Source organism: Pyxicephalus adspersus, chromosome 7 (genome assembly GCF_032062135.1).
Source record: "Pyxicephalus adspersus chromosome 7, UCB_Pads_2.0, whole genome shotgun sequence".
In the NCBI taxonomy this organism is placed as follows: domain Eukaryota; kingdom Metazoa; phylum Chordata; class Amphibia; order Anura; family Pyxicephalidae; genus Pyxicephalus; species Pyxicephalus adspersus.
Window position 1 is genome coordinate 79,430,822 of NC_092864.1, and position 22,625 is coordinate 79,453,446.

General features: G+C 40.8%; 1 protein-coding gene across 1 annotated transcript in view; it reads right to left on the reverse strand.

Moving 5' to 3' along the window:
- The window catches only part of PARN (poly(A)-specific ribonuclease), a 67,719-nt gene that overhangs the window by 42,813 nt on the left and 2,281 nt on the right, over positions 1–22,625 (reverse strand). The window contains exons 2-8 of the mRNA XM_072419028.1: positions 20,797–20,874; positions 20,477–20,556; positions 18,501–18,568; positions 18,344–18,425; positions 11,845–11,905; positions 11,598–11,763; positions 5,026–5,091 (exon numbers count right to left, since the gene is read on the reverse strand). Of these exons, the coding sequence (XP_072275129.1) occupies positions 5,026–5,091; positions 11,598–11,763; positions 11,845–11,905; positions 18,344–18,425; positions 18,501–18,568; positions 20,477–20,556; positions 20,797–20,874 (601 nt within the window). The remainder of the gene's footprint in view (positions 1–5,025; positions 5,092–11,597; positions 11,764–11,844; positions 11,906–18,343; positions 18,426–18,500; positions 18,569–20,476; positions 20,557–20,796; positions 20,875–22,625) is intronic.

Sequence of the window (22,625 nt, forward strand, 5' to 3'; positions counted from 1 at the left end):
TCCAAAATACTATTAAAATCCCAGGATAAGCAGGAGTGTGTAATACAGAGATAACCATTCCAAGATAGTGTACAATAAGGTTATGAGGATTTTCACCAACACTAGTACATATCTATCAGTTTTAAGCTGTACAATCAAACATGAATCGTTTTACATTACAAGGAAGTTTCTCTGAAGCAGAGAACTCATAACCAAGTGCCATATGTCTAATGGGCTCCAAAGAACACCAAACCACCATAAAGTAAACAAGAAGAAAGGTGTGAGATGGTACACAAGTCAATGTCATGCATCCAGCCACTCAAAGGCTTCCAGAAGAGAGGTAAAAACTTTGTATTTCCCTCATACTGTACTAACATGCAGGGGTACAACATGCTGTATTTATTGCACTTCACACAAAGTAAACCTTGCCAAACAGCCGTTTCTTCTGTAATACTAAGGGGGGAAAAAAAACAAACACACAAAACTTTTTTCTTGCAGGCATCCATAGAATGAGGTCTCCATAGATAAAAAGTGAACCAGGAAGGGGCAAGGCAGCGTTCCAGGAGGCCTGGGTCTTCAGAAGGCCTGGGGACAGTACATTCCACAATATAAGTTGGAGAAATATCCTGCAAAGCAAAGGGTGTTTTTAAAAAGGCTTTGCCCATTCCATGGGGCAAGACCACTGTACCCCATGTAACATTTTTCCCCATGTACCACTAACATTTTTCTAGTATAGTTGATCTGCTGTATTCTCAGAGGATCAAAAGATGATGCACCATGGGTCATAAATCTGCCACTACAGAGACCCCAACATCTTCTCCAATAGAGAGTCTTCTCCCTAGATTATACCACTGATACACAACCATGAATTTTATCTAGGTCTTGGCATATAAGCCTGCATTCTATAGTAAGACAAACCATTTTAGCTGAAGGGGTATAGAGGCATTAGCCGCAATTGCCTCCAAAATAGCTTATGTAAGGTCAGAAATTTTCTCTTGTTAAAACATGATTTATTAGACATCTGGGAGCTGAACCCTTCATCGAGGGGTGTTTTTTTTTCGTTTTTTTTCTACACTAAGATCAACAAAGCGGGAGACCCGTCTCACTATTCACTGGGAAGTGCACAAGGCAACAATTAAAGGAGAAATCATGATAAGCTCTTGTTTAAAATCCTGCAATCAGCAAATAAAAGCCAAACTCAAAGAACAACACGCCATTCAACGTCAACATAAAAGTAGTTAACAATTAGATTTTAGTCCTCAAATTGAAAAGATTTGTTATTAACTATGAGGACAGAAAAATCTCTCAGGTGGGGAGCCCATACATTTTTATACTAGGGGTGATAAACCAGGCAGATTATTGGCAAAAAAACTTAATCCCAAAGCAAAAATTCACACTATTCCAATAATAATAATAAAATAAATAATACATAATAATAAATAATAATAAATAATAGGAGTAGAGGATTTTTAAGAAAACATTACCAGACTAAAAACGAAACAAGGAACTATTAGAAAAACGTTTTACTAAAGAGCAGTGGTGCCCAAACTTTTTTCAACCGGGTGTCGCTGTTAACATTGGGATAAAACTTGCGGGCCACAATGCAAATAAACATTAAAAATGAATGTTTAAAACTAGAATAGATTAAACTTAAAATAAAATGTTTCTAGTTACCATGCTATACATGCACCAAATAAAAATCATGACAAATCAAGAACCCACAATGAATACTTCTTGGATCATCTTCTTGGATCACAGAAGGTAAGTGGCCAGCTATGTGTGACAGAGTAGCACGGTAGGAGTTTTTCAGTGATGTGATGGTGCTGCAGCAATAACATTTTAGGGGCAGCTAGCCACAAGAGTCCCCCACGTATCATACATTTTAATATACCTACAGCTCCCCTTTTAGGAGAAATTGGGATTCAAAGAACAAAGAGGACATTTATACATTCCCTTTCTACACTGGTAAAGTGATATTGTGATTCACAGAAGGGAAGTGGCTAGCTATGTGTGACAGGATAGCACGGCATGATAGGTAAAAGTTTTTTGCATCTTGTGATGGCGACGTAGTGATGACATTTTGGCAGGAATTAGCCACAAGAGTCCGGCACTTGCAGTTACATTTCCCTTTTCTTACAGAGTAATTGGGATTCATAGAGAGTAAGGGGATAGCTATATGTAACAGGGTAGGCATGATATTATGGGTATACCATTGGTAATAGGGAAGGGGGGGGGGGGGGCAAAAGGAATTTCCTACAGGCTACCACAATCTCAGTTGCCAACCTCCCTCTATTCCAGAGAAATGGGGGTTTACAGATTGTAAGTGTCTACCTATGTGTAACAGGCAGCTCTCCAGCCGCTCAGTCCCTCGCACCACAGATTTGACTGCAGGCAGCAGTGAGCGGTACGGAGCGTCTCCCCAGAGCCAGAGTTCCATGGCATGAGTAACAGGTAATCGCATTGCAACCCTACCGCCAACCTGAATGCAGTCTTGAAGTTTTGTGAACTTTAAGGGGCACCACAGCACACAGACAACTGGCAGTACCCTAATGTTCATTGCCATGAGAGTGGTCCCTAGGGAGTTCCCAACATGCAAACTCAATTCGGGGACCCTGGTTTCGAAATAGCTCCACTTAATGTGAAAATATTGTGTGTTAGGATTTTATGCTAGTCAACCAGTATCTGACAACTTATGTGTGGAGGGCTTGGTTTAGTAGCAGCTCTCAAAAGTCCCCTGAAAATTAATATGAGGTTTTATACATGGGGATAATGACAACAGCATGGATATAGCACTCATGCTGCTGCTGGGATTATCTGACATTACATGGTGGGCGGGGAGCAGCTCCCTCTCCTGGAGGAGGATAGGAGATGCAAGCGGGAATGAGGAGAGAGACAGATCCCGTTGGTTGGGCACCCCTCCTATAGAGGAAATGCTGAAAGTCCTAAAACTACTTAAATTTGGAAGTACACCTGGTCCGGATGGATTTTCCAACATCTTTTATAAGATATTATGTCCCAACTAGTTCCTCACCTATATCAATATTTCAATTACATTAGAGAAGGGAACCCCCTCCTTCCTGACACAAACAGAGCATTTGTTAGCGTTATTCCAAAACACAGAAAAGACTTAACAGAAATTTCTAACTACAGACATATCTCCCTAATAAACTGTGATCTTAAAATATTGACAAAATCTAGCAATGCATCTCAACTGTTTGGGAGTCTATATCCATCCAGACCAGGTGGGCTTTTTACAACATAGACAATCCCCAGACCAAAGAATGTCTATAGATCTTATCTTGATATTGCATTATAACTGGGACCAAGGTCCTAAAAAGTAAACCATGCCGCTGTCGCTGGACCTACAAAAGACCTTTGACAGTTTGTCCTGGCAATATCTATTCTACTTACTGGATCAAATGGGTTCAGAGCATACTCCACCAATTAAGCCTTGCATGATGCCCCTACAGCAAAAATCTGTTTGGGGGGGGGGGGGGGGTACCTCTTTCCACTTATAGCTATAGCCATCCGCTCAAACCTGGACATTAGAGGCATCCAATGTGGGACAACCAAACACAAGTGTGCCCAATTTGCTGATGACATACTTATGTATGTCACACCCCCACTGCTGACTACTCCAGACTTTGCCAAAATCTCCTCATTAATATGCCAGCCCAGCAGGTTGACTTAAACAAAAATAACTGACTTCCAAACAAGCAAAAAACTACTACAATACCAACAAAGCCAATCATTACAATCCAACTTACACCATCCTATCAAACACTATCAGGCCAAAGATTGGGTCTTAATCGCTTGGTTTAGAAGGATAGCTACTATTAAAATAATGTGCTACAGAGAATATTGTATCCCCCAATTCCAGTACCTGGTCCGGCTTTATGTCACCTTCAATCCCAAACGTTAAACTTCATCTGGGGGGGGGGGGGGGGGGGGGGGGGGGGGGAGAGGAGCAGAATGAGCAAAGCTACTTTGTACACGATAACACACGCTCAAGGTGGCATAGGGGTCCCATACCTCCTGCAATATGCTACAGCGGCCCATATAGTACAATTGTCCTTGTGCAATATACAGGGAGCCAAACCACAATGGGTTAATCTACAAGCTTTGGCCAGTCCAACTGCAGCAATTGAGTCCATAATGTGGATCTCAAAAAACCTTAGACCTGGGATACAATGTTCTATTGTAGCAAACTCTTCCGGTATGGGACAAACTGGACATCATCCCAAAATAATATCTTTGCATAGTCCATTGGCCCGTGTCTGGCATTTACAGGATATAATATATGTATGAGGAGTGCTCCGTCATGAATATTACCCAGTAAAAAAGGCCTTCCCACAAGTGAATATTTTTGTAAACGATGGCAACAGATATAGGAGAAGAATCAATGTGGACGTGTGTAGCAGCATTCCAAGATGAAGGCATCTGATGAGGACAAGAGTCTAAGAACAGCTTCTGAAGTTTTTTTCCTTCCTACTAACATCCACAAAACTTTTAACAGTTTGTGTCTGGTTCCAGGAGGGACAGGTGAGTATCCATCACAGAATTTATTGGATTAGATGAGCTCTTTCTTCAAGAGGGAGATATCACTCACGTCCCACATGAGTCAAAATTTCCTTTCATTGTTTTCGTCATGCTGATCTTAACCAATGCTTTAAAAACGTTTCTTATAAAAGTACAGAAGAGATTTTTTCCACCAAAACTGGTCATTTATAATAGAAATACCCAAAACAAACAGTTCTTTTGTTGAATAGATTTAGTAATTTTTGCTTGAAAAATGATCAATTATCAAATCCTAATTTGCACATGAACTCCATAAAAAGACTGCATATTGCCAGCTATAGATGAGGAGGGCAGCTTCCTAAAGCCATCAATCTTAACACTGAAACTAGGTAAATACAAAACCTCAGATTTCCCAAACACACAGCTTTCTGAATGGAATACGATTATTCAAGATACATTTCTTCTCTACTCTTCATGAAACAGTTAAACTTTCCATGCAGATATTCACAACTAGAGGAGTATACAAACCCTGTACATGGCTCCAGTTCTAGAGTTTTCCGTTCTTCATCTTTTAAAAAAGCTTCCAAACGTTCCCTACAAAAAGAAAAGGCCGTTTAGTGAAATTATGCTGTGCATCCTGATGGACATCTTTTACAAATAAACATTGATATGTGTTTACAGACACAGTATATTTTATATAAATAATATCAACCTATTACTTACCAGTCGACTTTGGAGGAACATATATTAGTGTGAATCCTAGGTGTAAAGACGTGTGCATATGTCGGGAAAGAGGGGCAAAGTGCTCTTTAAATTTTTTTTTATAAAAAAAGTTCTCTCAGGCAGCACGGACATGCACAGAAGAAGCCCTTTCAGCGACAGAAAAAAAAAATTGACGACCTCATGCATGCGCAGTGGGATCAGCAAGTTTTTGCCCCAATTTACGCTACCCGATCTCGCTCCAGCGCAGTGCGAGATCAGGTGACGCAGTAAGAAGAGAGAAGATGTTGGCGCCAGGTGCTCTCTCGGCTTCGAAGCGAGGACAGATACTAGGATGAGGAGGGACCAAATGGAAAAAATCCTCTGCTTTAACCCACTCCTAAAAATCCAATTCAAACATTATCCAATAGAATTATAGGAAACCTTTAAAGTGGCCATCACCAGGGGCTTCCTCTAATCCTCCATGAACAATAGAAGGCACAGCCTGGGAGAAGGCAAGTATTGGTACACCATAGAAAACATCTGGAAAATGTTAACTGAGCCCAAGCAGAATGCATACCAACAAAAATACAAAAACACATGCCTTAGTTCTACTACAAAAATATTATTGCATTTCCGGTTCCAGCACCCGATGCGAGAGGCGACTCCAGTTCCATCTAGTCCCTCTGCTTTTCTGACTTCAGGCTGCGTGAGTCACACACACCACGATCACACCCTCCTGCTCCCGGGGTACAGATGGAAAGATTCTTAGCCGGCTCCCAGTCCACAAAACGCAGTCAGCAGAAGCTGACTGCACGGAAGGCTGCACAAGCCAAGATGGCGGACCCTATATCAGACCACACAGTCCAGGTAGGATTAACAGCCCTGCTCATCTCTGCCCCCTCTATTGATTACAAACAGCTTACCTCTGAGGTGTCTCAGCACCTCCAACCAGCACTGCTTTTGAATATTAAAGAAGCTTTAGCAATACATTTACAGCCCATTACAGAGCTGGTACAGACCCATGGGGCAGAAATACAAGCCATGCAACAGCACATTAGTGACCTGGAAGATGACTTAATACCCATACTAAACAACTGGGGGATCAATACTATTTGCTGCAAGATAAGATGGTAGATATGGACCGCCGTAGTAACCTGAGAATTATCAGGATTCCCGAGTCATATAAAGCACCAGATCTCCAAAAAATCTGCTCAAATACGCTTCCTAAAGCTCTGAGGTTGAAACACCCCATGAAAATAGAAAGGGCACATAGGTTAGGCCCGCTTCAGTGGAATAAAGCACTACCCCGGCCAATAATAGTCAAATATTATACCTTTAATGATAAGCTCCAAATTTTAAGGGCATATCAGGGATTTGACTACTTCAGTATCGAAGATCACAGAGTCATGTTATTCTCCGATTACTCAATGGAAACTACCAAAAAAACTCAGGCCTTCTCCCCAACCTGCAAGCAACTCATCGACAAAAATCTATTCTTTGCATCAATGTATCCAGCAGTGCTTAAAATTTTTATTCCGGATCAGGAAGCTAATATATTCACAGATCCCATGGCAGCTGCAGAAATGGTGAAGGCCTTGCCCCATTCCATACCCTCCTGCAACCCAGTTGCTACACCTCCCAGGCAGCAAGATGACCAGTCATGGAAATCTAGAGCCCCACAATCCTAAATGCTTGCTCTCTTGGCCATATAGACCGGCTGGGCCTTTTTACATGCCCCCAACAAGGAGCCCCTATTTCATTAGTTTTATATGTTGTCCACTAGATGGAGCTGGTGGTCTGTTGATTTTTCCTTGCTCACACTGCAGATGAGAGATTATATCCTCTTTGATGTAATGTATGGAGATGGCAGAAAAGGAAGATCGAAAGTTTATTTGTGCCTGCTGCTGTTTCCTGCCGTTTCTGCTGGTATTGTACCCCATATTGGGAAAAAAGGAAGTCGATTGAGTGTATTATGTTATGGGACAAATATGTTGTTAGCCGTTTGTTTTGCTCATGGGTATGCCAATTATCTAAACGTCCACGGACGCCTTGCTGCTGTCATTGTTCTGGTTATGTATCTGCAACTTCAAATACAGAAAGAATACTCTTCTCTGTGCCGCCACTCGTTTGGGATGACGACAGGGGACTGCTCATATCTTTAAATCCAGCAATTATACTTCCCCCCCATGAACCCCCATGATGAAAATTGTATCCTGGAATGTGAAGGGATCGAGATCCCCCACCAAGCGCACTACTGTTCTAAGTCCCTAAGAAATTACAAACGGATGTAGCTATCCTTTGGGAGACGCACCTCTCAGCTTCCCATTTTCATTTGATGGCTAAAGATTGGGTGGGAGAGGTGTGGTAACAAATCTGGGAAATTGCTGGCCAATCTTGCAAAAGGTTTTAAAGCGACCCCCCCCCCCCCCCCATATTATTATAACAATAAGGGACAAGTACCGGGTTGTTCAAAAATCACCCAAGGACAAAGTTACTATTTTTGCGTCTCATTACAATGATTTATACACCTCAAAACACAAATTTTACTAAAAGAAAGACTTTTTTGGACCATTTAGGTATTCCACAGTTAGCTGAGGGTGAACTAAACTATTTAAATGGGTCTATAACGGAAGAAGAGCTCAGGGCCAACAAGAATTCTGGTAACTATAAGACACCTGGCCCAGATGGTTTTCCATCTGAGTTTTACAAAATTTTAATCAATGAGGTCACACCGTCCTTGTTAATCATTGTATAACTCCATGTGCTCCCACGCTACTTATCTAGAATATGGGCGGCTAGCGTTTAATAAAAGTTCTTCCGAAACAGTATAAAGATCCATTGGATCCTAGCTCCTACCGCCCTATATCTTTGTTGAATAAAGATGTTAAACTTTTTTCCAAGATTGTAGCGTACCACTTGGCGGGCATCCTCCCTCGATTGGTCAGTCCTGGACAAACAGGCTTTATTTTGGGGACATCCACTACCTATAATATTCGAAAGGTACTTATGGTTCTGGAGCATGCTAGGTTTAATTGGTCTTCTCGGGTATCGTGGGCTCTTTTAGCCTTAGATGCTGAGAAAGCGTTTGATAGTGTGGAATGGCCTTGGTTGCTTGGTGTTGGAGAAGTTTGGATTCAAGGGCCATATTGCAAACTCTTTCAAATCTATGTATGCAAGTCCAAGAGCCCAGGTACATGTGGCAGGGGTATCCTCACCACTGTTTTCGCTGGGCAGGGGTACCAGGCAAGGTTGCCCGTTGTCTCCTCTCCAACTAGCTATTGAACCTCTAGCAAGATCTTTTCGAGATCTAAAAATTTATGAGGGAGTGGAGATAAGGGGTAAACATTCGTTTGGCGATGTTTGCAGATGATAAAATGCTCTTTCATCAGAATCCGGTCAGAGATCTACATAAAATCATCCACCATATACAATTTTTTGGTGCCTTCTCAGGATTTAAAATTAATTATATGAAAAGTGAATTGTTGGGCCTTTCCCTGACCCCATCTAGGGAACTATTGGTCTGTGCAGAGTCCTTGGGTCTTAAGCTACCGAAATCATACCTCATTTTCTTGGGAATTAAAATATCACACTCTACTCCAGATATGTACAATTTAAATTATTCCCCACTCATTACTAAAATTCTAGATGAGCCGAAGCGGTGGAAAACTTCACCTCTATCATTAATGGGACACTGCCATCTTATCAAGATGATCAGCTTTGCAAGACTACTGTATCCTATGCAGACCTTTTCTGTTACATCATACTGACGTTCAGAAACTCCACTCGGCTTTCACCTCGTTTATTTGGCAAGGTAAACCCCCCCCTGTATTTCTAGGATTAGGTTGTCTCTATCTATACAGAATTTAGGGGTGGGTCTCCCTGATATGAGAAGATACAACCTGGCCTGTATAATTAGACATGTAAAAGACTGGTGGCACAATACTAAGCATTACACGATGACAAGCATGGAGGCTTTGTTGGTACGGCCCTAGTCCTGTTTAGGACTCTTATATACTCCATTTTCCCTTGTTCCCCTTGACTTTAAAAGTAATCTCTTGCTGCGGGACACCCTGGTGGCTTGGCGGGAAATAATGTTATTTAGGTGCCATACAGGGCCCACTACTGCTACCCCTCTGCACTCTACACCTTACTTTTCTCAAGGTCTTGCATGCAAGGTATTTGAAGTATGGCATGAGAGGGGCCTTAGATGTCTGGGATAAATGTTAGATGATTCTTATAAACTTCTTCCATTTGACACGCTTAGACTCATATACGCACTGCCACCTCATAACGTTATATACTATTTACAGGTTAAAACCACCTTGGGTTAGCCACCTTTTGCTCTAAGCTATCATTGCCACGAAGTAGTCACACTTCTTTTGGGTGGAGCCTCTGCTAAACACTCCATATCTCTGCTTTATCCTCGCTTAATAAAAAGTACTGTTCCCACCCGTTTTACCGCCCTTTGTATTGAAATGGGTTTATTATTCGGACCTTTCACCCACAGATACTCTGGATCTTTTGGAGACTAGTTGGGAGCGTGTGCGCAAGATAATGATTAGTGAACACTGGAGAGAAGTTTAATTTAAAATTATGCAAAGATCATGTTATGCTTTTGATGTACCTGTCAAACCTGGTGCCTCCAGGCTTACTGCATGTCCTAGGTGTGCCTATAACAGAGCATCATTAGAGCGCGCCCTTTGGAACTGCTCTGTTATTTCCCAATTCAGGAAAAAGGTCTTTGACTTTATGCAAATAGTCACAGGGCAGTCTAGACAAATACGTCTGCATTTGGCGCTCTTCCACAATAACACCCCTCGATATGCCACAAACACAATCTCCAATTTCTAAATATGAGCATCTCTGTCTTTTAGCAGCCAAGAAATGTATACTGAATCAATGGATAGAACCCCTTCCCCCACTACCTCGCAATTTTTACAATATCTCCAAGCTATAATGATTATAGATAAAACTGAAGCCACTCAGCATAGTGACACCCATCCACAAATGTTTTTTGACATGTGGATGAACTATTTACGACACTCTTTGTCACCCACCCAACTTAACGATATTATTGAGCTTTTTCGACATACGATCTTGTATGATACCCGGAACCTTCACTATTCTTCAATATTTCACTGGTTATGGGTGGTTAGTAAGGTGTTGGTGAGATATGAGTGAATGAAGATCTGTAGATGCTGTATGTCCTATTTGGAAACCTGTGTATATTGTGCGAGGGCCCTTTGAAATGTGGACATAAGGTGTTCGATTGCTCCTGGGACCTCTTGAGCAACAGAGTTCATCAACTGATTTCTGGCAATACCCATTTATGTTTTGTTATTGGTTATGTTCTGTTAATTTTGTTGATTTGACTTTTTTGTATGGAAAATGGTGTAAGGGCAGAAGAAATATCTGTTTGATACAATGTTGTATATAGTCTATGATTATTTGTATTTTTATGTCAGCCAATAAAGAAATATTTAAAAATTTAAAAAAATAATATTGCACTCCCTAGGTGACTATGATAGTGCTTAGCTACCCCTGGGCCTTTTGTGCTGCTCTTTGTTCTCTTCACTGGAAAATGAAATAAGGAAGCAAGCCCTGCCTCTACAAAGATAGCCTCCTTTAACCGAAGACAATACTGGTTCTTGGTCATTTATCCCCTGTAAGTTGTTGTATTAAAAAGGCATGCAGTTTCAGTTTCTGTGGGATCACACATTAAATATGCACTACCTTCTAAGCTGATGGCATTTTTATCAATACATTAGTATTAGACATTGAGACCATTAAAGCGGAACAAAACCCTTTCCTCAAAAAAATGCAACAGGGCAGGTCTTTTTTGCAGAAGGGACAGCAGCATTCCTACTGCAATAAAGTAACTTTCCATCCACAACACCAATTTTTATTTAGACATAACCTATTCGGTTATAGATGGTGCATTCTCCCTTCTTTCAATCTTCAGCCATCTTGATAGCCAGACTGGGATGTCACTCCGCCACAAGCAAGCAGCAGTTCATTCACAGTCCTGGCAGCTACATGGCCAGCTTAGCAATTTTTAAAACAAGGGACAGCTATAAGGCAGGTACGTATTCCTAATGCAGAAGAAGGGGCATGGTCTACCTAATCACCAATTTTGAAATTGGATCTTTAGTTCAGTTTTAACTTTGTAATACCAATATCCTTTTACAACATTTAATACCTGACCAATTTCCTTCAATAAATGACTTTTAACATCGAGTGAGTAGGAGTATCACAGATGAGCAGCAATATTACTGGTGGCCACTGCTTGCATCTCACAAAAAAAAAAAAAAAAAAAAAAAGATCTTAGCTAGTTACAACTACTGTCTTGTAAGTGACCATCACTAAGCCAATTTTTAGGAATCTAATTATGTACTTACATTGTTTTGTCAACAAAACTTTTCTGATCATCAGGAATGGATACTGGAGTTTTTGGTGCATTAGGAGATATGTACGATACAGCACCTGAACCATTAGCTTGTAAACGCTTCTCCTCATACTGATCCCTGAGCAGACGTTCCTCCTCCTGATTTAAATATGGGATTCCTACAAAGAACAATCAAAAAATATCAATACACAGAATAGTATTAGGACCTCAATGGCAAAACATTGGAAATGGTAACTTACCATTACGAAATACTTTATTAAAATCAAAACCCTGGTTAGCCAAAAAGTCTATACTTGAGCTCTAAAGAAAAATGAATGAAAATAAGTATGTTAGAAAAAAAGGGCTACAAAATGTGTAGCTTAAAGATGAATATTACATTACACAAAAAAGGGAAAAAAGTATGTCATCAAGAGAACCAACCAAAAGTGACAAGTTTATGTTAATTGCCACCTGTGCTCCTAGAAGCCAAGACATGTTAAATTAGCAAAGTTCTGATTGCTTCGCTGTTGTAGCAAGTTGTCTGACTCCTTTCTATCAGCCCAAGAGTTAGTCAGTTAAGGAATAGAAGTTAAAAAAACAGGCACTTTTAGGCACTTAACTATTTCACAGTGCTAGGCATTCGGGTGTATGACCATTTCAAAGCAAGAGCTCCCCAGTCCATGGGGAAAATAAGCTTTGCTTACTGGAAAGTCCTATTTCTGACATGTTAGGGAGGAAGTCAGACCTCTGCTCCCTATCACAAAGCAAGAGTCCCATTCTACAGCTGCTGACCAAGTTTTATTTACTTCAGGAGTGATAATAAATCTCATCAGTGGATTCTTTTATAGAACTTAGACGTGCCCATGTATACATTTTCCAAATTCTATTTAGTCTGATTTCCTTGTCAGGACAAACATCAAACATTTTAATATTAATCTTTGCTAGTAGTAGTAGTAGTAGTTAGCATTACTACCTAATCACTTGGTTTATGCACAAAACAAACAAAAAACTTCTATTTTGTTATCATATAGATCACACTGAGGTAATGCACATTTGCAACATCATTATATAATTCCTAGGCAAGTTGTAAAATTTGGTTTTATTGTAGGACATGAATCCTTATTGATGGATGGCCCTTATCGATCATTTAGGTGGAGAGTTGGCTTATCTCAAGTTTGTGTACTGAAAGCCATAAAAGCATGTTAACAGCCAGAGAAAAGTAAACACAAACTTCATCTGATTGTGCATGGTATGTCTCCCATTCTGCCTGCCAAAATTCATCCCTGTGTATCCAATTGTTTTCCCCTACAATCTTCATCTGATTGTGTATGGTACATCTCGCACTGCAGATGAACTTACTGCACCAACCTAAATCTCCTAATTGATTTATCTGTTCACTATCCCTTAAGCTACGTACACACTTCCAATTATTATCGTTGGAAAACGAACGTTCATGCACGATATATACGAACGATCGTATAGCACCGATCCTGCACATAGAGTTAACGACACGATCGTTCGTAGATATTGTACACACAATAGATACGATCGTTTGAGCGATAGAGGAACTATGTGCACGACAGGAAAGTGAACGGACGTTCGTTCATCACGCATGCTCTGAACATGGACGATCAACGAACGACCGTACACACGAACGATGTTCAACGATCGTCGTCCAATCCGATCCGTCGGTCCGGTCGTTCGTTTCCAGCGACTTTCCTCGTTCGTCGGCGTCGTTGGTTACTTTTTTACGAACGATTTTTTGCCCAATCGATCGTTTGTCGTTCGATTGGAACGATAAAAATTGGAAGTGTGTACGCACCTTTAGTTCCAGCTGGATGCACATTGATATTTATTCCCTCGTTCACCTCGTATCTAAAATTCCTTGGTACCCCCATCAATCTATCCATATTCAGGGCCCAAAGCATGACTATTTAAACAACAGGCAAGGTCACATGGGGACCCTGGTCACATGCCCAAATGCCAAGTGCCAAAATATAGGTGCAATGGGAATTAACCCAGGGAATAGAAGCAGGAATTGGAACAGAATAGGACATACAATTACACTCTGCAACTCCTATCTCCTGCCTCTGGACTGATTCATCCACCTGAACATCACCTCCACTGCTGCCATTCTGAACTGCTAGATCATCAAGCTATCAACCCTGGTCCCCCCCACAGCCTTTCTCTTCCCTACACTTTCAGCAAGATACACCCTCCTCCTAACCTCATTCCCATTCACATTACCGAAGTTCCTACCCCATTTTTTCTGACAGATCTGTTGGCAATAAATCACCTCTATATACAACCTTCTCTCTAAACCTTTAAACTTCCTGGCTCTCACTGAAACTTGGCTTTCCCCCTCTGACTCTGCTGCTGCTCTCTCCTATGGAGGCCTGCACTTTACACATACCCCCAGACCTGGCAATAAAGTAGGGGGTGGTGTGGGTCTCCTCTCCCCAACTGTACATAGAGAGCCCTTCCTACCCCACCCTCTCTTAAATTCACCTCTTTTGAAGTTCACACTGTTTGTCTTTTCCGTCCCTACCCCTCATTGTTGCCGTTTTCCAACCCCCTGGCCCAGTATGACAAATTTTTGGATAATTGTGCCTTTTGGCTCCCACACACTCTTTCCCATGACCTGCCCACCCCCTCATACTCAGTGACTTTAATATTGCAGTGGATGAGGCCAACAATCCTTCCTCAGACAAACTGCTCTCCATTTCCTTCTCATTTGGACTCACACAGAACAATAATGGCCACACACACACACACACACTTTAGACCCGGTATTTTCAAACTCTGCAACCTCACAACTCACCATTCCCCCTTTCTGATCACAATCATATCACCTTCAACCTATCCAACTCTTGCCCTCCCTTGCCACATCCCAGACCTGGTCAATGGCAGAGAGATATCCGTAACATTGACCACAACCTTTTCTTAAAATGCCTTGCATCCCCAACGTCCACTCTCTCTAAAATCACATCTCCGGATAAAGCTGCCACTCACTTTAACCACACTCTCTCGCTGGCTTTGGATAAAGTTGCCCCTGCCAGCTTCCGCTACCCCCGCCCTGCCAACCCTAACCCTGGCACAACAATCAAACCAAACATCTAAAGTCTGTTCGTACAGCTGAGCGCAAGTGGAGGAAATCTCAGCGCTGACTTCATGGACTACAAAGCCAAGCTACAAAACTTTAACAGAGAGCTCACTGTCACCAAGCAAAGTTATTTATCCACCATGCCACTGACTCCTCTCAAACATCCAACCTACACAGCCTCTTCTCAACAATTGACTCCCTCCTAAACCCCACACAATTACCTTCTCTGCACTAGACAATCTCTTACTTTAAAAGTGACTGAGTAAAAACTGACAAAATCAGACATGATGTCTCTGCTCACCGAGCCACTCCAACCATACCCACCCCTTCCACCTGTAAATCTGCCCACCGAGCCACTCCAACCATACCCACCCCTTCCACCTGTAAATCATCACTGGCCTCCCTCAGCCCTGTTACTGTGGATGAAATCTCTTCTCTCATCAACTCCATCTACTACATGTCCACTTGTCCCAATTCCCTCGGATCTACTCCGTGTCCATTCCTCCACCCTGGCCCTCGCCCTACCTGAACTTTTCAACCTCGCCAACCTTTCTACTGGTATCTACCCCTCTGCTTTCAAACATGCCATTATTTTGCCCATGCTGAAGAAACCCTCACTGGACTCCTCCCTACCCTCCAACTACCGTCCTATATCCCTTCTCCTATACGTTTCCAAACTCCTTGAACACCTTGTCTACAAAAGACTCCCCCATTACCTGAGCACCAACTCTCTCCTTGACCCCCTCCAGTCTGGTGAGCTGCCCATTCCACTGAAACATCTCTTACTAAAGTGTCCAATGTCCTCATCACAGCTAAGTCTCAAGGCAACTTTTCCCTGCTCCTTCTCCTTTCCTCTGTTATCTCCCCCTTCTAATACAAATCATGGCTCCATTGGTATCAGTGACACTGCTCTCTCTTGGTTTGCTTCCTATCTGTCTGACCGCTCTATTCAAGTTTCTTTCCATGGTAATTCCTCCTCACCCACTCCTCCATGTTGGTGTTCCCCAAGGGTCAGTCCTTGGACCGGTTCTCTTTTCTCTGTACACCTCCTCTCTCGGTAGTCTCATATCCTCCTTTGGCTTACATCTGTATGCTGATGACACTCAGATCTATCTGTCCGTCCCTGACCCGTCTCCCTCAGTCCTGGATAAGGTCTCATGCTGCCTGTCAGCCATCTCATCATGGATGTCTGACCCATTCCTGAAACTCAACCTGGATAAAGGGGAACTCATCATCATCCCCCCTCACATTCCAAATCTCCCCCTGACATATATCTAACTGCTAACAACACTGTTATCCCCCCCTCCCCTCAGGCACGTTGTCTTGGTGTCACCTTTATTCTATCCTCTACCCCCCAAATTCAGAACATTTCCAGGTCCAGTCACTTTCACCTAAGCAACATCTCCAAAATCCGCCCCTACCTGTCCCGAGACCACCAAACTCCTTGTACACGCTCTTATCTCTCGTCCACCAGGCCCTCCCTCCGCTCCTCCAATGACCTACTAATGGCTTCCTCACTCAACCTCATCACACGCACGGCTCCAGGACTTTTCTAGAGCTGCCCCATCTCCTAGATTGTAAGCTCATCAGGGCAGGGTCCTCTCCTCCTCCTGTGTCACTGTCTGTATTTGTCTGTGATTTGCAACCCCTATTTAGTGTACAGCACTGCTTAGTATGTTGGCACTATAAAAATTCTGTTTAACCACCTGGGCAGTTAGCCCGCGCATGGTTCGGGGTAAGAAAACTTGCTTCTATCGGTTCCCCAGAACCAGGCGTGGGGTAGCTAAAAACAAAAACACAAGCGTTACAGTGCAATCCGATTGTCATACAACATTGTATGACAATCGGATTACAACTGAAAAAAAATACTTACCTTGTCCCCGCAGCTCCTCCGGAGACGTCTGTCCTCTTCTGTCTTCATCCAGCGTGTGCAGTGACGATCTCCGGGGTTTCCCGGTGACGTTGGTGCATGCATCGGTGCGGGCAGGAGGCGGGAATTTCAAATAACTTTGTATTGAACTCAATACAAAAAAGCTGTATTGAGTCCAATACAAAGAAATCTTTATAAATATTATATATAATAATTATATATGCTACTGTACATTTACATTACATAAAAATTTTTTTTTATAAAACAAAAAAAAAAAAAAAAAATTAAGTTTATTATTACATTTAAGTTTTGGACATATTTCGGTGAGTTATGCCTAAGAATTATAGCCTACAATCTAAAAAAAATTTCCATGCAAAAAATGTTTTGTTTTTTTCCCTTTTTGCATGGAAGTATGGAAAGAATTAGAATACCCGGCATTCGTGTACGCTTCCCTCTGCGATTGCTGATGTCAGTGCATGCGCCCGTCAACGGGGGTCGTAGTGGGAAATTTAAATATTTTGTATTGGATTCAATACAAAGTCCTGTATCCAATACAAAATAATACAAAATATATTTATGTGGTTTTATTTATAGGTATGTGACGGACTCCGTTTTAAAATTTACCACACCAGGGAGGCGTTTTAGAAAAATATATTACTATACAGTATACCGAATTATTGCGTTTTCAGTATTTTTTTTATTTATGCATTCTTGTTTAAGCTGATTTTTGTGTTTTTTATTTAGTTTTATTATTAAAGTTAATTTTTTTTTACATGATTGTGTGTTTCAAACTTGTTATATTCAGGATATCTTCTAGATCCTTGTTCGGACATATTTCTGTAAGTTACAGGTCTACAATTTAAAAAAAAAAAAAAAAAAAAATTTATGAAAAACAGTGTACTGCTTTTGGTACAGAAATCTAGGCCTCAGTGAAACGCCCAGGTGGTTAATATTAATAAAAACAATAAGCAAATTGAACAACCCTGCCCTGTGCCCTTTTTTAAACTACAGAAAATATTCCTAAAAAGTGTAGGAAAATGTGTTCTGTAGTCCAAACACTTCTTATTCTAAATGATCAGCTTCTATTTCATATGTAGCAAAAACACGTGTCTTCCCAGCATGCTACAGTGGATGGGACCCTTGCCCTAATGAGCCCCCCATAATAAGTTGGTGCAAAGCTCTCTAATCAGCAGGGAAGGTGAGCTTTGCTTATTGCAAAAGGTACAAGTCAGACTAGGTACAAGTCATCCCTATGTGTTAAACCTCTGCACTCTGAGCACATCTGCATACACAGACTGCAAGGGTCCCACTTGCAACTATTGGCATAGAACAGCTTGTTTATTCAGGCAGCCGTTGCTTTAGGAGAAAGCAGATACATTGCTAAATACAGTCCATGTGCATCAAAAGATAATGTGTTCAGATTTAAACTTGTGTTCAATTGGGCTATGAGCTAAGAAGGAAAAAACCAAGTCATGGTTACCCAACCTCCCTGGTGCTTGAAACAGCATAAAGGAATAGGAAAGACTGAGCTCTGTGTGAAGTTCAACTGGAGGCTGAGCTTACATAAACCTGGCAGCACAAGAAGAGCAATGGTAAAGGCAAACACCTAGTGTTGGATGAAGGGTCAGTTCACTTAAAATTAACCAACGGATACTATCCAGTTTATACCAAATGAAGTACTAATGTAGGGTTGAAGCATGTCAGTACAATTTAAATATCAAGGGAAAGAAACTTGTGCCAAGCACAATATTTACTGAAAAACAGACAAAATAAAATAAGAAACTACCTGACAAACAAACGTCTTGTCTGGTGAATTTCGGCTAAATGGCTTCGGGAAAATGTAAAAATTAAAGGATTTGGTAATATATCTGAAAAGATAACAAAACAATTAAGTACACAGTTTAGAGGATACACACAAAAAAAAAAAAAATCCATTTACATACTTTGACTCTGCATTCTCATATTTAAAAGTGCATAGACCAAACTGAAACAGCAGGAAGTCCATTGAATGCTGCAAGAAAGAAAGAAAAAAAAACACTTATTAAGAAAATAGCAAGGTAATATCTCCAAGTAATCTTTCCAGAAACCTTTTAGGGCAGCTATCTGAAGATGGTGGACACAAAGGAATTTACCAACATTAACTATAAGGGCTCCCTTGCTACAAGAACTGACATATGTGGAGATAAACACAGACCAGAGTCAAGTTGAAGCGCTTCTAGACCTTTCACCTGACATGAAGGCTTCTTCAAGGACGTCTGCCCATGAACAATTTAGAAATGACTAGACTCCATGGGGGTTTTAGGGGTCCGAAAAAAGGCAGAGCCCAGGTGGCTGCAATAGGAGTCTCTAAGGAAACAAGATGACCGTTGTAATGTTTAACAGCGCCAACATATTACGCAGCGCTGTACAATAAATAGGGGGTTGCAAATGACAGATACAGGAGGAGAGGACCCTGCCCCAAGGAGCTTACAATCTAGCAAAACAGGATACTCCTAAAACTCTACTCTTTTGTCACCTTTATATTTTAGATATCTCTGCATATTAAACCATTATACATGCTCTAAATATTTATTACATAGAGCCTCTTGAAGATAATATTTCTAGTACTTAAAATAAAATCGGGGCCTCTGTATAATCACACTACAAACATATCAATTACTAAAGCTGAACAGTGTTCTCCCCAGCCCCTGTACCACCCGGCTGTTTTGGGGTGGTTACAATACAGCCCCTGGAAAGAGGCAGATCTTTAGCCTAAAATTTCAGCTTCCCTCCAAAGGGGCACGAAACCTAAATAAGTTATATACATTTGCCTAACTCACTACTAGAGCCTATAAAGAGGTTATACAGTAAGCTCATTCATATCTCCAAAACTCAGAACAATGATTTCTATACTTTGTATCACTACAATATGCTATGTGTACACAGCTTTCTCTTACCAGAAGGTATCAAAGTTAGTATTGATTCTGCACATATTGCAGTTATTGCCGTGTCTCCTGCAACAGGTCAAATTTCCTTTTTTCTTTGTTTTCCCACTTACATATTAACATAGAAGGAACCAACACCTGCAGTCCAGGACACTATGATTTATGAGATGAGCCCTTACAACGCGTAATGATTTGTTTCAGCAATTGTGATCTAAACAAACTTACATTGGGACAAATTTAATAAAGCTCTCCAAGGCTGGAGAAGAACACTTATCAGTGAAGCTGGGTGATCCAAAAAAGCTAAAACGATCTGGTCCAGGATTGAAAACATTTGCTAACAAATTGCAAATTCCTAAGAAATCCATTCCAGGTTTGCTGGATCATTCAGGTTCACTGATAAAAAGTGTATCCTCTCCAGACAAAAAAAAAAAAAAAAAAAATCACAATCCAGAATTGATAGCTGGTAATATGTACATAATAAGGTTTTGTCTATAAACTAAGAATGGTTAGCTCTAACAAATCACCCGACGGGTGTGGTGACTATGAAAGTACCAGTAAAGGTTTATGAACTAGCAACAACTAACTTTGAAAATTCTGATAATTCTTATAATAGTTTATCATCATTTTCTCAGTCCCCATTGGTTAGCCTTCAGCTATTTAGTGTTAGCTATTTGTTTATTAATAAGTAGGTTGGCATATTTTTCTCCCCTTTGGGGAGGTTTTAGATTTCTTTTTCCAATCTTTATAATTTTATATGTTCTCATTTATTTTTTCTTTTTGTTCCACATATTAGTGGTTAAACGGGCTTTTAAAGGCATTACCATATATACTCATGGCCAAGATATTTTGCATGAAATTTGAATTAAACAATCCCAGGTCTTTTATCACCAGTGTGTCACCCAACTCCTGAATATTTTAACACACAAATACCTAGTCCTTGCTACCTAATGATGCTGATGTTCAAAGTAATAGTCTAAGGGAATAGGACAACTAACCTTCTTCAGTTTATGGTACCTTTCTTCTGGGGTGTCAAAGCCATTTGTTAAAGTGTTAACAGATGGACCATCACTTATTCCTAAAAGTAGAAGAAAATATAAAAAGTAAATAAAACTATTTTACTAAATAAAGGAATTGGTAACATACTATTCAGGAGTTGAAAGCTCAGTGTACACTGCAAATACATAGGATAGTAGTAAAAACATAACCAATCACAAAAAAAATATATAAAGGACAATGCTTATCCAGCCACTTTTACTTTTTATTACATTTTGTAACTTCACACCAAGTTTTATCAAATGCAGTTAGACATACAAACCTGAAAACTCTCCATCAATAGCCAAGAAATCTGACTCTTCAATAGCTTGATAGACAATTGGCAACTGCTCCTTAAAATCTGTCAAAAAATAAACATATGGATGTTTCATCTGAAATATTAATCATTTGTTAATAGGAGGAACCCCGGCATCTGGTGATGAGTTCAAGACTACAGGCTGTCATTGCCAGCAAAGGGTTTTCATCCAAGTATTAGAAATGAACATTTTATTTTCAGCTTTTTAATTTGTACAATTACTTTGAGCCCCTGAAATGGAGTGATTGTGTAATAAAGGATTTAGTGCCTCACATGTATGCAATCTCTTTGTACAACCCACTGAAGTAAAGCTGAAAGTCTGCAGGTCAACGGCATCGGAGTTGTTTCATTTAAAATTGATTGTGGTAATGTACAGAACCAAAATTAGAAAAAAGTTGTCTGTGTCCAAATATTTATGGACCTAAGTGTAAAAAGGGAACCTTTATTTTGTCATATTGCATTGTGAAGGAAAGGTTGTACGTGTTAATTTGTATCTCGGGAAAGATGAGGATAATGCCGTCTATGTGACGTTTCCAGCTGTATATGATTAGTTTGTATGGAGTGAATGTTGGATTCGGAAAGAGGTTTTCCTCCCAATTGGTGAAAGAGAGGTTGGCATTGCCCATGGCAACTCGTGGATCTGTAGGTAGTGTTGGTTATTGAATACATTTCTCATTGCGATGTATTCTAGTAGTAGCACTATGAACGTGTGGAATGAATGTTTGGAAGGGTAGTGGCGATGTCGTTCCTCTCCGATTATCTATAGACCGTTAGTGTGAAGTATAAGGCAGTAGAGTGCCTCCATATGAATAGTGACCAGAAGGGCCTCTGGCGGGAGCAGTAGATTGGACGTAAACCTCAAAAGTTCCAGGGTGTCTGATGGTAAAGGGATTACCAAAGGTCTCAGGTAGGCATCAACTAGTTCACTATCAATGGAAGCAATCGATCCAATCCCTGATACTACGGGGCGTCCTGATGGATTGGATACGTTTTTATGGACTTTAGGGAGAGAATAGAAAGTTAGAATAGTAGGATGTTCACCATATAATAGCCTGTCTTTTCCTTCTAGCCCCCCTACAATTTTAAAATAATATCATCCCCTCTCCCCCAATGATAACATATCATATCATCATCCCCTCTCCCCCAATGATAACATATCATCATCCCCTCTCCCCCAATGATAACATATCATATCATCATCCCCTCTCCCCCAATGATAACATATCATATCATCATCCCCTCTCCCCCAATGATAAAATAATATCACACTCACATGCCCCCAATCATAAAATAACATCATCCACCCCCCTAAATGATATTATTTTATCATTCCTCCCAATAAAAAGATATCACACCCACACCACCCCCATGATAAAATAATACCCCACCCCCACAATAATAATTATTAATAAACAGGATTTGTATGGCACCAACATATTACACAGCGCTGTACAATAAATAGGGGTTACAAATGACAGACAGTGACAGGAGAGGAAGAGGACAGAAGAGCTTACAATCTAGGAGGTGGGGGAAGTATCACACAATACGAGAGGAATATGGAATGGTGGGGAGTAGTGAGGGTTTAGAAAACAGAAGACGGGTAAGTGAGGGTGAAATAATGGGTTTTGAGTTCTCTTTACATGAGCAGAAAGTAGGAGCAAGCCGAATAGGACAAGGAGACCATTCCAGAGAGTTGGAGCAGCTCTAGAGAAGTCTTGTATTCGTGCGTGTGATGAGGTTATGAGTGAGGAAGTCATTAGTAGGTCATTGGAGGAGCGGAGAGAGCGGCAGGGGGA